General features: G+C 40.8%; 1 protein-coding gene across 4 annotated transcripts in view; it reads right to left on the reverse strand.

The window, feature by feature from the left end:
- Window positions 1-13,977, reverse strand: part of cux1 (cut like homeobox 1) — a 54,971-nt gene extending 40,994 nt beyond the window's left edge. The window contains exon 1 of one of the 4 annotated variants that reach the window (XM_011482511.3): window positions 13,819-13,977. In XM_011482511.3, coding sequence (XP_011480813.1) covers window positions 13,819-13,881 — 63 coding nt within the window. In that variant the 5' untranslated portion in view covers window positions 13,882-13,977. The remainder of the gene's footprint in view (window positions 1-13,818) is intronic. The other 3 variants (XM_011482510.3, XM_011482509.3, XM_011482512.3) reach the window with 3 other exon arrangements.
- Between the last annotated feature and the right edge of the window lie 2,657 nt (window positions 13,978-16,634).

Here is a 16,634-nt window from a genome sequence, read left to right on the forward strand (position 1 = left end):
AAAATACACCACCTCAGGTAAAATAGTAAACAAGCAGTTTGGGTTTTTTCCCACTTTGGCACCTATTATGAATAAACTGAAGTGAGTAACTAAATCTATGGAAAACTAAAGCTAGGCAAGGCTGCGTTAAATCATCCTTCTCAAAAAGGAGCCTCTGTTTTATACAGTACTACCATCAAATAAAACTGACATTCTTTCTGATACATTTCAAAGCCATCAGGAAAAGGGCGGTATTGTTTACAGAAATCTAGAAAAATTATTTATTGAAATACCAAACTATGAACCTAAAGCGAGGGACATAGGAACAGAAATGTATTCACTATAGCTTGTTTGAACAAAGTTGATTTTAATTTAGAAAATCCCAGATGTGTCACTAGGTTTGAAGCAATAAAACATTGAAATTGATCACTGTTGATGTTGGGCAACGCTGTTCTACAGATTCATTACTTAAGTGTGAAAAAGTTGACATTTGCTACAAAAAAACCTTGATGTTTGATTAAGTATCAGTAGGAAAAACAGAAACACAAACTATCTCACCTTAACTTGACTTTAAAATACAATAAATATTTAAAAATATTTAACCTGTTAAGCATTTAAATTGACTTAACCCTTCACATGTATTTGAACCCTATTTTAAATCAAGCTTTGCCTGTTAAGGACGGCACAGTCCAGCTCAACAGAGGATGGAATATGTGTGTGCAGGGGAGCATTAAGTGGGCTGTAATGTCTGTATGATTGCTGTAACAGCACTGCCTGGCTAGGCTGGACTGGCCCACAGCAGCAGTCCCTGTCCTGGTTCATTTGGTCGTCTGGTCAGCTGTAAAGTCAATTGGAACAGATTGCCAACACTCCCTAGAGAGACTTCAACACCGACTTGGCCAAGAAGCCTCTTGCACTGCTCCACATGCATGTGCTCTCACATGAATGCACAGACAGGCTGCTGCAGTAACTTTGAGAGCCCAGTCTTTCCACATTCTTTGAACTCTGTTTCAGGAGAGAAAATGTGCTAACTTGTTAGCCCACCGCTCTATAGCTGAGTGAGCTTTTTTTTTCTTTTCTTTTTTTTTGTAGGAGAGGTTTAGCTCAAAGAGAAATTGGGATTTCTCAATCCTACCACCATGACTGTACACACTACAGGTAACACTGACGCATAAACAAATCCTATTACCTATGGTCCTCAGATCACTCGTGTGTATTTTCAATTTGAGCCACTTTAATGACATCCTTCGTTCATTTGCAGGCAAAGCAAGGCCTTCTATCCAGCTAATCTGCTCTAATTACTCTAATGAGCCACAGGTGATGATACAGTGAGGCTGATTAAAAGGGGCATGTCTGATTATGCCAATCATATTGACTACAGACTAAATGAGATAACAGGAGGCAGACGCTCTTTAATTGAGATATCAAAACTTTTGCGGAATTCCTTATGCCCCAACGCTCCCAACGATGCCGAGACAGATAGGCTGTTGGAATGACAACAAAGTTATTGTTATGTACACAGATAGGAGTCAATCTGCAGTTACTGTCTGTATAACCACGGTGACCAGGGGAGCACACAGAGGAGATAATGTTACCAAAGGACGGGCTTCTGGTCTCATTCTAAAGGACAGCGTAAAACTGGAAACTCCTTTGCGTACACCTAGCCCATAAACAAACATGCCAATGCTCAATTAGGTGGAACATGCAGATGAACTGCTCCATATTTGGAGCGTGCTTTGCACATATTCATCTAAAAGTACATGAAAAAATACAATTCAGTTCATACCGGATATAAGAAAACACAATTTTTCTCATCTACAAGGATAAAAGAAATTTAAATGTAAGCACTGCAGCTTTCAAGTAAAAACTTTGTACTTGACACCATGACACAGATGTTAAAAAGATTAGGTTTTTCTGTCCCACTCGCGCACTTCACTTATCTTTCCCTTTTATCTCGAAACATGTCTGAGGCCGTTATGTGGTTGTGATAGTAAACAGTAAAGGCGTCTGGAAAGATGTCTTATCTGAAATCTGCAAAACCTACCTTTCAAAGCACCCCCCCCCCATCTGCAACTCTTATGCAGCTGACTGTTCTGTATGCCGTACGTACTGTGTGGGGGTGGAGTCACGGGGTGGCAGCTCAGTCAGGAGCAACAGCCACGCTTGCTACAACGACATGGTACATGATCACAGATCACAGGCCCGCCCCCTCAAAACACAGCACAACAGCAGCAGCAGAGATAAGACACTGCGATCCTGGATGCCTGTCTGGCTTCCTACGTTTGACATAGCATGTTACAGAACTAAATGTGCCAACAGATGCTGTTTTCACAAACCACAAAGGGGGGTTTAAAAAGCAAGCCGTATCTTCCTGAATCTCTGTTTTAGCAATTCCTCTCTCAGACTGGAATGAAACCACCAAGTTTCCTTAATGCAGACTTGCACTTGAGTTTTACAGCGGAAGCTAGGATCTAAACGCTTTTCTTTTTCATTCGGTTTGTGTGCAGAACAGTTGGGGGCGAGGGACAACCTAACACTCTCCACAGTTTATCAAGACGCTTGTGCTCCCTGAGCATTTTGCTCCTTTTTTTGAACACATATCCACATCTACCAACTGCACAGGAGCAGTCAAGACTCACTTCAGTGATGCTGACGCAAGCCTGGATCAAAAACAGCCTTTTTACGCAGCAGCTTTGTTTGTATTGATCCATGTTTCTCTGCTCAGGAACTGGTTGTTGTTTTATCTCACCGACACCCAAACCTGAACTCTCCCCGAAGCTTTCTCAGAGCGAGTCATTATTTTACCTGACCTATTGTCTGACAAGGGGGGATTTAGCAGCCTGGACTGAGCCTAAATACAAATATAATGAGACTAAGACGGCTTGTAGTGGGGAGGAAGTGGAGCTCACTTGGTCTCATTTTGGAGAGTTTGGATCTTGCAGGAGGCCTGTGTCAAAGGGGTGAGCGGTGTGGAGAGTGCAACGGGAGGAGAGGGATATGGCGATATGCTGGGGTGTAATGCGATGGTGAAAGGGCAAGATTTTTCATCCCTGCGTTTACAGGCTGGAACGGCTAGGATATTGAGATCCAAGATAGGATCAGAGGGTAGTGAGCTGTTTCAGCTACAATAAAGGCCAGGCATTACAAACACAGCACTGATAGAGAGAAGGAGAAAGAAGCAGAGGGAGAGAGAGAATCACACCTCTCATCCCTGAATTAATGCCTCCATTCTGCCAGGAAGCCATTCTGTGCCAGTGAGAAGAGATTGGGGAGGGGATGAGTGCACAGATATAGACTAAAAAATGGAAACTGGGATCATGGAGAGAGGCGATAGGAATTAATCAAGTCTAGGGGCAGAGTGGGGCTCTTCAGGCCCTATAGCACATATACAAGGCTGAGAGCCAAGATTTTTTTAAGGCAACCTGCATCGTGCAGCCATTTCTTTCTATGACTTTAAATGCCCATACAAGCAACCATCAGTGAATGATGACAGAGTCGCAGGTGCAGGCAAGCAATGCAACACAGCAAACATCCACACCCTTCTACACTCATTTACAATCTATTTCTGACCCAGAAAGTCTGTGACCCCTGACAAGAGAGCAGTGTTGAGAGTTGCTCTGTTCTCAGTTTGTTAGCCATTGGGTTTGCTGTAATTTGTTTAGACTTCCATATAAGGACAACTAACTGCTTTAGGGAGCTGGCAGTTTAAGTACAGTGACAAAGGTGTGCATGCCTCTCACGTGCCTATGCTACATTAGGTCCCTGCTCTGCATGAGGTCCTTTTTTCCCCCCACATTTTAATTTAGCCCCCACTATCTGTTGTATCCAGTAATTTCTCTAGACGCCTGATGACACATCAGCATGAGCTGTGCCACGGCCTATAAAAGAACCATGTTGATTTCCGGACAAAAATTAAAAGCGTACATCAGAGCGCCCAATTTAGTTAGACATATCTTTGTGTCTGGAATCTTTAATGTCGGCTATCCACGCTGTCACTACTGTGTAGTGTCACCATTTCTTCTGAATTAGTTTGACACCCGTGGTCTATACAATCAACATCAACAGAATGTGTCCTGGGGCTCAGTCTTACTCAGCCTTTATGAGCAGAGATTTCTGCTCCGCTTGCATGACTTTCCAGAGAAAAAAGGCACAAAAAGAGTGAGAAGCAAAGAATGAGCATAGCTAATCCTTGCCTTAATGACAGAATAATTAGCTTGTGTTAGGCTAAGTAATGACTTGTAATTGTGCCATTCATTCTGTGTTGAGAAAATGTGATATAATGCCACACAAAGAAGGAAGAGGAATTGAGCACAGTGGGACATAAGAAGGAGCATGTGTAAGAACTCGGGCTTTTTATATTGATTGATCCAAACATCAAACGAACCACTAGAGTAAATGGGGGGGGGGGGGGGGGTGAAGGACAGCTAAAAGCTATTTGGAGCCTTCACTGCATAAAAGACTTGACCTGTTCCACACAGCAGACATATCAAAACCATCAAACAGCAATCAATAGACCAAAGCGGTCAACTCAACAAAACGACACCCTACTAAAACATCAAACTCCCAGCCAAAGCGTCAGATGATAGGCTACACTCAGCTTATCCATTACCATCAGATAAAGAGGAGATAAAACACAGAGCCTAATCCTTTCATGTGTCGTGACAGCCACAGCAGCCTCCGAGGCATTCCTTCAGTCTGGCTCTCAAATAGTTTTATGGCGGAAGGCAGCCATTCAGCCAGCCAGTCAAGGCTGTTCTGGTCTGTTTGTCTTATTTCACAGTTTACACGCTGTTTTATAGGTAGTTATTATGGTCGCCATGGTGATACCATACGTTTTTATAGTCTTTTGGTCTGAGGGCAGAGAGAGTAATAAACGAAAACACACACACACACAAACAAAGACTCACAAAACACACTCCTGCTGTGGAAAGGTCTTCTGTCCCTCCCTTCCTCCCTCCCTCACTCTTTATCAGTCTCGCCAAATGCCTATCTCCCCACTTTCTGCCTCATGTGAAACATGGATAGGCTAACGTACATTTGTCCTTTTTCATTTCACATCTGGAACTGATCAGAGGGCCTCCTGGAAGTTGAGGCCTCCGGGCCTATTAATAACCACACCGCTGAACTCCGGGTCAGACAGCAGTCAGTGGATGAGTCCGGGTCTACAAAACATGGCCCCTTCCTCTGACTCTCAAGACAACTCTCGCCTTTAGATGCAAGATGGCAGGTTACACAGCCCCATTTTGTGGACTTGAGTAAGACATTCTGAAGATCCACAACCCGAGCAAACGCAAACAGAATATTAGCACAGTATAGACTTAACTAGAATACTTTTCATTTAAGTTGAGCTGTTTACATTTTTTAAATGAATTCATAAAATCATCTTTGGTAAAGTTTAAGAAAGAAAAGAAAAAAAGAAGAAGAAAAAAAAAAATCACAAAAATATATTTACATTTTTTCTTTACTTTGAGAGTCCAAACAAGTTCAGGTTCAAGGAAGCTAGACCTGTTAAATGCCAGACAGATGGTAGTCATCCTGTGTTAGGTCTAAAGGTTAGACCAGTCAGACAGACCAGGTCATGGCGAGGGTCACACAGCATTGAACCATGGCTTAAATCTAACAGCTGCTCGGGGCAAAGGTTACAGAGGGGTTAAGGTACTGCCTCATCACGTTCAATGAATTTTGCAGCTATTAGGTATGATTTGTACAGAATTTTAAACATTTCACTTAACAAAAATCAAAGCTTATCCCTGACTAAGATTAAGTGAGAATAGGAGCATTCCCCTGCAATGAATACTAAGGTTCAATAAAAAAATATGGCTAGGGACTACACCACGATATAAGGAAGTGAAACTCAAGTATTCCCTTGCCTACTAACAGTAGTGGGGTATTGCAGGCTCAACAAGCCTTCTTCATCCCAAAAAGGAAGTATGGTTTGGGTTGGTGCTCATACAAGACCCAAGTAATTTAACAACAAATCAGGTGATAGGACTCTCTTGGTATAAGATACTAAAACAATGGACATGCTACAAATGTGTGAGATAAAATATTGCCAATCCCAAACCATTTTCAGCACTATGTGGAAAATTTGCATTCCAACTTTACAATGAATGCAAGAAAAAGAGCTCAAATTAAGAAGGTGAGAACATGATGAACTAACTACTGGAAGAAGATACTGGCAAAGGTATTGCAGCATGTGCTCCAATGGACGTAAATGTCTTAATTTACAAAATGTATAACTTCTGTAATTGACAGCTGAATAATTCAATTCTTTTATGACAATTACATGTTGTTTAATGGCTAAAATGAAGACTTCTCCGTAGAATGTCAATATTTCAATAGGTAAAAAATAGAAATGCTGGCAGGCACTGCACAGTCTTTTCACTGTAAAAAATCTTTTCTGTCAGCCTACGAAAAACGCTACCAAGGTACAATATAACTACACGCAACCCAGTTAAGATGCTAACAATTCACTGAACAATTTGTAAACGTAATGCACCACAATCCAACACACACACCTGCAGATACAGGCTAGTTGAATCATCATAATCGGAGGTAGTTTTCTGCTGAGTCCAGGCTGCAGTCGCTGTTATTTTTAGAGAACTGACACAGAGGCAGAATGTCCATTTACTCAGTGAGAGGGCAGCAGGACCATTATGCTCCAGGTTGCTTTTAAACTATGAAAAAATAGGAAAGAGCATAAAAGAAACAGAGCAAAGGTGTGGACGCTTACAGATAACATTAAGAACTTAGTCATTTCCATTCCGTTCTATTAAACTGCTAAGAGTAATAACACTAAAGCAATGTTTCTACTATAAAAAGGTGTAATTAAAACATTAACCTTTTCAACTTTTTTCACATTTTGGTTTGGCAAAATGAATGAAATCTTTCATGGACAAATGAGTTAGATCACAGAGAAGATGGAAGTTAAAACAGACCAATAATAAAAAGTAAATGACAACTGAGGCTAAAGATTTATGGGTGTTTTCATTTTGATGTCAAATAGATTGAACCTAAGGACAGGTTATAGGTCCGGCAACAGAAGCTGCAACTGACACTAAAATTTACACAGAAGCAGATATCAGGCCATATCATAATTCAATCCCTGTACCTCCAAAGTGCACCAATATCACAATTCAATACCAGGAGCCATTAAGCAGCACCACACCAATATCATAATTCAATCCTGAGGCCATCAACCCATGCCAATATCATCATTCGATACGTAGGCCATTAGGATACACCAAAAGGCTTATTAGAATTCAATACCCACTGTCAATGATCTCACAGGACATCGGCACTGAAGTCATGGGTTGACGTGGGGCGAGGTCTGTACATGAGGCTCTTGGGGCTCTTTTTAGCCCACGATTCAATAGAAGTGGGATAAACAACATATGATTAGCTTTGGCAACCCCTAAAGGAAGCAGTTGAAAGGCAAAGAGGAAACTGTCCTAAAACAAGGCAGGGAAAAAGGAATCGGTGGGTTGGTTTGAGTATCAACATAATTTAGCAGATCTGCTTAGACTGTCATTCATCCAGGTTGATGCCATCAAAGTAATAGGGTAAAAAAAGCAGTCAACTGAACTTGGTTAATCTTTTACTATTGAAGATGCTTCACGTGTTTTCCAAGAAGCTATCTGTGAATTGCAAAAAATCTATCAGAGTATCTAATGCAAAAACATATTTTTGGCAAGCTTAATAACCAAAGCCCATTCTGAAAGACAGTTATGTACATCATGTGTTGTAAAAATAACATCACACTCTGCCATGCTTGTCAAAAAAGTGGGGCCCCTGCCCTGCAACCATTCTACAACGATCCCATCGTGGTACTTTGGGATGGGACCCTCCCACCCACTGGACCCCCCCACCCCCCACCCACCCACCCCCACCCCCACCCATTCCACCCTCGTGTACTGTTCATGTGAATATGTGCTTTTGTGTTCAAATGGTATAGGTGTTTCTCTTGTATCTACAAATTGTATCGCAGTGTTTAGATAGGACTTTTTTTTGTCACCATTGCCCCCCCCACCCCCCACCCCCACACACACCTCATTTGTAACCCATCTACACCCATCCTAAACAAGGCAGCGCACTTACTGCTGCAGCCTCAGTCAACTCTGAACTGTACATGTGTATTTGTTGTATGCCTGATCTTGTTCGGGTTGTACTGGAAACAATATTGTATGTCAGTGTAAAAGCCGTGCAAACGACAATAAATGCTATCTATTTTTTTTTCTGCTTCACTTTATAGTTAACATCACGTTTAACATCTGCAGTAAATTCAATCCAGCCTCTAGCTAGGATTTTCTTGGCTCCTTTAAGTCAGTTTTCCCCAAATATCCCATAACTTACAGTTGTTCTGATCCGTCTCCACATCATAGTCTTTCTGTAATGCTAAAAAAGGTCAAAATGCTTTGCAGAATAGAAAGTACAATGATAAAAAAAGACAGACTAGTAAAAGTATTCACATCGAAAGCTAAATTAAGTTTTACGAGTTTTCTAACAAAATTGTTTAATGTATAAATGTTAAATTCTAGAAAATATGGGGGGGAAAGTGGTTCAGTTACAAACTTTTGAAGATTATCTGGCTTTCTGATGCCATCACATCATATTTTTCTCAGCTAGTACAGAGAAGAACTACAGTTACAGTGATGCAACAGCTGGCAGTGGTACCCAAATAAGAATCACAGTTTGATTCTCTTGAAACACATTGAATCAATGAATTTTAGACTTCACCAATGGTCCTTTTTCGTGCTCCTCTGTTTTTTGTTTGTTTTTTGGGGGCTAACTTTCTTAAAACTTCAATACAAAAGCACATGTATTTTTTTGCATTATTATTATTATTATTATTATTATACAGTATATTTAGGACATGAATGAATACTGGACAGTGGGGTTACTTTGGCTCTATAGCACTCCAGATTTTTATTTTGACATAATCATAACTGTAATATTAATAATAATGTTTTGAATCCAGTCCCATCACATGACTATCTTCAGAAGAGCTTAAACTGAAGTTTTCTTTAGGCAAAGAGAGTTGGTTTACCTTAAGTTTGTTTGCTTTTTATGCTTCCATGATTCAAAGGTCAATTTTAGGTGCCAGAGCGAGCTAAACAATAAAAAAAACATGACATTCCAAAAATATCAAGAGAGATACGAACACGTAAAGGAGCTAAAACCAAGATTAAAATGTTTCTTGTAAAATGCAACACAAGACAGTATATCATTAAGTTATAGTGTGTGTGACTGGATTGGTTTAAGTAGTATGGTTGGGCCAAAACTTACAGAAAGAACACCACCCTTTGTGATATTACATAAAGGCTCGAACTGGCGTTTACAATCCTCTACTCTTAAATGACGTGGAAACTTACAAGAGAAAGCAGTTAGAGTATTCTAAAGTTAGTTTACAGACAAGAAAGACGTGCTCTGGTGCTCTCTGTGCTGGAATGCTGAGCAGTCTGAGAACAAAAGCTTCTCTTATGAGACACACACAACATCTATGATCCTACAGGTGAGCAAAACGAGAAACTGGCTCCATAAAGGCCTGCTAGCTTCTGGACACCCTCTGCACATGTTGACAGCCGTATGGGAGCTTGGACGGCCTAGTAGGAAGTAATGGTTTCTTTCTTAGGGTGCAAGTTAGCAATCCCAGCTGGCAAAAAAGGCAACACATAAGGGAAACTATAACATGTTTTAGCATATGTTACAGGCTTTACTAATGTGGTATCTGCCAAGACTCAAAAATGATCTCAATTGATAGCCACTCTAAAATATCTAAGAGACATTTCTATGATCATTCTTTGGCAGAGCTCTAAGAATGTGATAAAAGTTTTACATAAAAATATTTGACATTTGGATGGAATGTTTTTTTATTGACTCAGTTGCTTTATCAATGAATATAAAACATGTTTTGCACAGATGACTCAAAGGGATTCATTCTTTAGGTAGGCAGCTGCTGAAAGTGGTAATGTCAGACAAAACGGATGCTGACGTTTTAGCTGAGAACTCTGGGGAGAAAAAAGAAACTCTTAAAAAAAAGTAGTTATTGCAATATTGAGCGAGAATAACCCTAGCGAAGGCAGGGTCCACCCTGGACAGTCCATCGCGGGGCCACACAAAGACAGACAACCACACACACTCACACCTAAGCGACAATTTAGAATCACCATTTAACCTTGTAAGCATGTTTTTGAACTGTGCGATGAAGCCGGAGTGTGTGGAAAAACCCACACATGTGAGAGGAGAACAGTCCAGCTTCACACAAGAAGGTACCCAGCTGAGATTTGAACTAGGGCCTAACCACTACACCCCCATGCAGCCCTTATCTACTATAACTCAGAATTATTATATTACTTAAAATTACACATATGTAAAATAAAAAAATATGCATGCATATATGGCAAACTAAACAAAAATTTGATTTCTTAAAAGTGTAAGTCATTTATTTCCGATTCTCAATTTGTCAAAATCAACACCCAAATCTTCCTGAAACCAGGAGAGGAAAGAAACTGAGTGAAAAGTGTTGCATACGATAAAAAGCTGGCAATATGGGCCTCCAATGATAAGCGTCTACTGGTAAATCAACCATAAGAAGTTTTTCTAGTTTTGGGAGCAGTTCAATTCCTTTGGCAGCAAGCAACGAAGACTCGACAGATGAAACGACATCGTCTGAAAAAGTTAGAGGACAAAGGCCCCATCAAAGGCAGGCCCAGGACGGACCAGAGACCTGACATGCACCCGTGCTCTTCTCTGACTCATGCCTAGACACTCACCGAACACAGAGAAGGCTCAGTCCCAATGCCAGGTTTTGTCACTGGGCAGAGAAGCGGTTGGCTACAGTAAAAACATGACGTGATGCCCCTTCCTCTGTGCTCCCCCCAGCCTGTGCAGCAACAGAGGAGTAAAAATATCCCACCAGTGAGTTCAGACAACCAGCTCATAAATTAACACTAAAACTTCTACAGACAACAGCGAGCCAGTCGTTGAGAGATTTACACCACTCAGGTTGCCACCGACCACAGCTCTGGGATCGGCTTACAAAACCTTTTTCCTAAATTTACCCATTAGGAGGTGGGGAATAAGAACGGCCTCTATATCAGTTTTCATCCAAGTCACTATTTAGCTGTCCGCTAACATAGTGAACTATTTTTCAAAGTGGCTCCAGGGTGCGTTTTTCCAGGAAGCGTTATGAGGTGAGATGTAGGCTATTAGGCCTAAATTGAAAATTATGTATAACTGAGAGGTCTGTTCTTAATTTCCTATGCTTACACAGAAAATACAAGTTATAGGTTTAGACCCAGCTATTCGCTCATATCTTAAGGCTTGCCTGTAATGAAGCGCAATCACTCATCGCTCTCAAGCAGAAACGCAATGTTCCAGCAAACTGCTTGGGAAAAAAAAAGTGGAAAAAAGTGATGATCCCTTCTAAAGAAACTCAACTCTGTAATGGACAGACAGGGATTACAGACGTTAAAACCTCCTCCATCTGTAATTCAGTGTCACCCTGCCATCATCTCTGAATCACTGATCCACTTTGCAAGTGTGCAAGACCTTGCTAAAAGCATCAGTGTTGCACCCATTTGTGTTTGTAGTGGCGGCGGTGGAGGGGAGCACGCAGAGACAACTTAACAGTTCACTGTGCATTTTTCAAAGCACTTTCTGTCCTCTAACAACCACCTAGCTTGTTTCTCGCACAGGGAATGGGACATGCTGATCAAATGGGATTTTAATGAATATCAGCATGTGGAGTCTAAGGAATAAATGCTTTGATGACTTGGAGCTACTGGCATCTAAGTTGAGTTGGATTTTGATCTTCACAAGAAAACATCTCTTTGCTGGCGCCTCTTACGTAGAAAAACAGATTAGGCGTGCTGCCGACGCTGTCCGTTCAATTAAAGAGGAGAAAAGAAAAAGAGGAGGAAATGTGGCGACAAGGCCAAACATAGGCTCTGATCACATCATACTACCCCCAAATTGTTCTTTCAAAACAGAAAAAACTGGCTTTTTAAAAAACCTTCTTCTCTAAAGGCTTTCCTCCAGGAGCCCCTCAGTGGGAGGGAGAGTAAATAAGATGTCATCAATAATAGACAGTGAATGTTCCGAGCAGTTGTGGGTGCATGCACGTGCACACACACACACACACACACACACACATACACCAGCTTCAACTGATTCCTATCCTGCAGACAAGCCTGCCAACTGCCAGCCTTTTTGCACACGCTCAGATTCACTGTCCTGACTAATCGCTTGTGATAGGGGCCTTTGCCATAATTACCCAGGGCCTTATCACAAACTTATGCGATGCATTTTTCATGTCCTAGCTACTGGCAGTGCCTGTGCTGTCTGTGCAGGCAGTCGGTGTATGAAAAGACTGAAACACACACACACACACACACAGAAAACTGTCCAGAGAGGGAAAAAAATAGGTGAAAGTGGGGTGAAGGGCCAAAGAGGAAAGGTAAAAAAAAAAAAAAAAAGATGGAGGGAGGAGGAAAACGCTGGCAGGGTGATAGATGGTGAGGAAAGACAAGAGAAGCCAGTCTACATTTTTTTACATAATGCATGAACAAGGGGGCATGAGTAGGAGGATCAAATAAATAGAAGAAGTGAAGCCTTGATGATGTGGCATAAGTGCAACACAAAGCCCGCTGGGAAGACTTGTTCACTGTCCTTTTGTCTCGCCAGTCATAGGGGCATCATGACCTAAATATAAGTTTAAACCCCGAGCCCGTGCAGTTCACAAAATAATGCATGAACAATTGGGGCTAGCCTTCCTAATGCAATTTTATGCAAATGACGACACCAACTAGCCCACTAATATTCATAATTTGTTATTTGAAATTCAGCTATGTGTGTTAAATGCCACGAGAGAGAAAAAACAACAGTGCCATTGTCTACATGTCTTGTGATAGGTCAAACACGCACTAATTTATTCACACACAGAGCAGGCCAGATATTTTTTTTTCCCGATATCCTCTCCTGTACCGACTCCTCAGTCCGGAGATAAGTGGCGTGCGTGGAGCCGAGGCATTCCTGAGTTCATCAAAATCACAAGGTCATCATCTAACACATTTCTAACATTCATGCCTTTAAGTCCGTCCCGCGCTGTTCACTTTCACAGACGTGGCAATGTGTGTCCAAAAACAAAAAAAAAAAACAAAAGAAAAAAGAAAAACCTTCAGTAAGACTGCTCTCAGGAAAAAACGACATAAAAAACAAACAGTCGAAGCAGCTCAGCTCCTTATCGGAGAGCGTTCCCTATAAACTGCTCAAAACCACGTTAGCAGATAAAGCTACTAACGTGTCGATTTGTAAACTTCTTATTGTGATAGTTAAAAAAAAAAATAGGGGAGGCTAAATAATGCAAGCAAACAGCCGTTGTGAGTCTGTGCTGCCCGTCTCAATGGTTGGTGTCACCACAGCGCCACCGTATAATGAGTCGCACTTATTTTTTTCTCCCCCAAATTATCCAACCTTACAGCGGCTAAAGCGTCGGGCTAACTGCGACTAACCGCTCCGGTAAAAGTTAAAGAACACGCAATAAAGAGAACCGAAAGCCCGTCGCCGAAGCTCGGTGGTTGTGCTTCCATTTCTGGCGCATCCCTGCGGCGTCGCCCGGCTTGCCCAGTTGCTATGTCCGATCGATGTTGAATTGAACAAAGAGGATCAATTTCTGATCAGCGAGAGAGCCACTTTCATCAATGTGAGGAAGAGGTCTTGAATTCTCTTCCGAAACACCTCCGAGACGGCCGCCGAATCCACACTAAACGCGGCCCTCGAGAGAATCGCCACGCGGGAAGCGAAGAGCGGACAGGCGGTCTGAGTGGACGTGGAACTGACCTGTAGTTGTTGTAAGTCAAAGCGCTTCCAATATTGAAACATCGATCCTGCATTGGCCGCCATCTTGAGACATATTGAGACAGGAATGAGATGCTGATAGAGAGCGCGGGGGTTGGAGTTCAGTGGAGAGGAGCGGGCGGAGGGAAGACCCGGACCGGATCACACCCTCCGCCTCCGCGCGGAGCAGCCGCCGAGCGGAGCGGAGTCAGCCTGCAGGAGTGTTGCCTTAATAACGCCATTATAATTTCTCATCATTTTTTTAAATGTATATTTATATATTACTGGTAGGCAGTCGCTGCGTTAAAGTGCCCTATTCTTTAGGGTACTACTTTAAAATGCAAAATCAGTTAAAGAAAAAGACTGGTCTGGGCTTGATTTTATCATTTGTTTACAGATTATAAATAACAGTGAGCAAAAATCATGCCAGAATTATCCCTTAAAGCTACGCACGGACGTACTGTCATAAAACAGGTCCCGGGGCACAGGCGGACCCCCTCATTATTAACCTGAGAACAGGACACAAAGCCTGAAACAACAATAGAGATGTTCAGGTTCGTTTGTCTTAAAATGGTAACTCTGAAAAAGTATATTTTCCATTACATTATGTTAATATTCAACCTGTAAGTCATAAACGATTTATTTTGTTTACCGGCATAGATTTCATTTCCACTTTAGATTAATTAGTGTCTTCGTTTGAACATGCTTTTTTCAACTGCATTTATGAAAGTTTATAATAAGGGTTTAGAAATAATCAGAATTCTTCTTTTGATTTTGAAATTCTTATACCTATTTGTCCTGGCTGTCCTTGTCCAGACAGAATTTTTAGACAGTAATGCGTAGTATAGTAAACCTTTTGCTCTTTCTTAACAGAAGTTGTATCATTTTGCTCATTGTACTTGTTATGTCAGATATTTAATTGTTGCTTTTTTTGGTTCTTTTACTGCTTCTTTACGTTATACTTTTGGTTTCTTGTCAGTAAATTCTATTTTTTATGTCTGTTAAGTGGCTATAATGGAACCAACTACTCAACTCTGTTTTTTGACACTTTGCATTGAATAATTTTGTATAGTATCTTTTTGTTTGTCTGATCAGTTGTTAAGCCCTTTATATTTATATTTCTAATACTGAAAAAGGAGGTATCACTGACTCACCACAGTGTTTGTGTTCAGTGGTTGGAATATTTTTATGGAAACATTTCCTGAAAAGACAATTTTAGGAAAATCAGGAAAGACATGTATGTTGCCTCAATGTTCTGTAGGAAGGTAAAAAAATACAGTATAATCATTTATAAATTATACTAATGATAAGCAGTAAAGTGATTTGATCAAAAATATCTTAAATTCCAGTTTGATTCGTTTATTTTTCACACATTGCCTGTAAAAAAAAGAATATAATGCTCAAAGCTTGTTGAGTATTACCATGTAAAAAATACATATCATTATTTAACTAATTTGAATTACGTGTACGTATTGTGCTATACAAATAAACTTGCCTTGCCTTAATTAAGACTAATTAGTTAAATAATGTCCAGTATTTTATTTAAAATCATGAATCTTGATATTTCATTTAAGGGAATCTTCTGTCATGCAGATATTAATCCGATTAGTCTATTTAATAAACTGGTTGTGTTACTAATCCAGTCAAGGCCGTGCTGCAGCAGGGAGAAGCCCAGTGGTCAGAGTGTCAGTGTGCATAGAGATCCTTTGTGGATGTGACCTTGAGCGGTGCACTGAACCCTAGCTGCTCCTGGGGCGTCGCTCCTGCTGACCACGTCCTCTGACCCTTGCAGTCTGTGGACGTGCCTCGGAGGAATATGCAAAGAATCTAATTACCCGGTATGGATGTTGTGCCCTAAATTCCAAAACTGTGCTGCCTCATTCACCTTAAAACAAATCTGGTTTCAGCCTCCTCTTCCTCCTCCTGCACACTGAAACCAACTCAAGCTGCTCAGGTTTATCAGTTTGACACATCTGTTCTACACATTGTTTTCATTTTTAGCACTTTGTGGCTTCCCAAATTTAAACCCACCGGTTTCGCTGCTAAGCCTAAAAAACTCACGCATGTATTTATACCTGCAAAGTTTGCTTCAACGCCCCACAAAAATATATATATTTTATACCTTTATTTTTATCCTACAAATCATTTTGGTTTTTTTTCTCCACCGCTGCACGTTAATCGCATTCACTAAAAATAACACGAGAATTTGCCATAGATAATAACACCTCTTTTGCTGCATTTGTCTGGACACAAAGGTTTGCATTCTTGTGCACTAAATTGCTGCAACTTTCAGGCCATTACTTGATTTGATTTGAAGCAGTTTGTGTCTCCCACAGCATGAATGGTGCTCAGTGCTAAATTGATATGTAGCTGAAATAGCTTGTGCCTTATTTCATACTTCGTTTATAGACGTAATGCAGCAATTTAAAGGATGGCTGCTTTTTTGTCATCACACCCAGTCAATAGAGTAGACTGAATTGCACTCTTAACATCTGCAAGTGATCTATCATTAAAGTATAATTAAAGTTCTATAAAATCATAAATAAAAATACATTCTATAGTTGCTATTTGTGATCTCCAGAATTTGTATTATAGTTCTTTGGAAACTGCGGAGTAGTCTCTAAAATGTCTCTTTCTGTGCGATTGTCTTCAAGCAAGCAATGTAGCTCTATTGCCAATCCAAATATTCAAAGTTTGACCGTAGGGAATTCAATTAATTCCATCAATAAATGACAGAATTCACACAAATATGCACTCATGAAGAAAGAGGTGCTCTTTGAGTATGAGGAAACATTTTCCAAAACCCAGACAAAGTTAAA

This window comes from Oryzias latipes, chromosome 13 (assembly GCF_002234675.1).
Source record: "Oryzias latipes chromosome 13, ASM223467v1".
Classification (NCBI taxonomy): Eukaryota; Metazoa; Chordata; class Actinopteri; order Beloniformes; family Adrianichthyidae; genus Oryzias; species Oryzias latipes.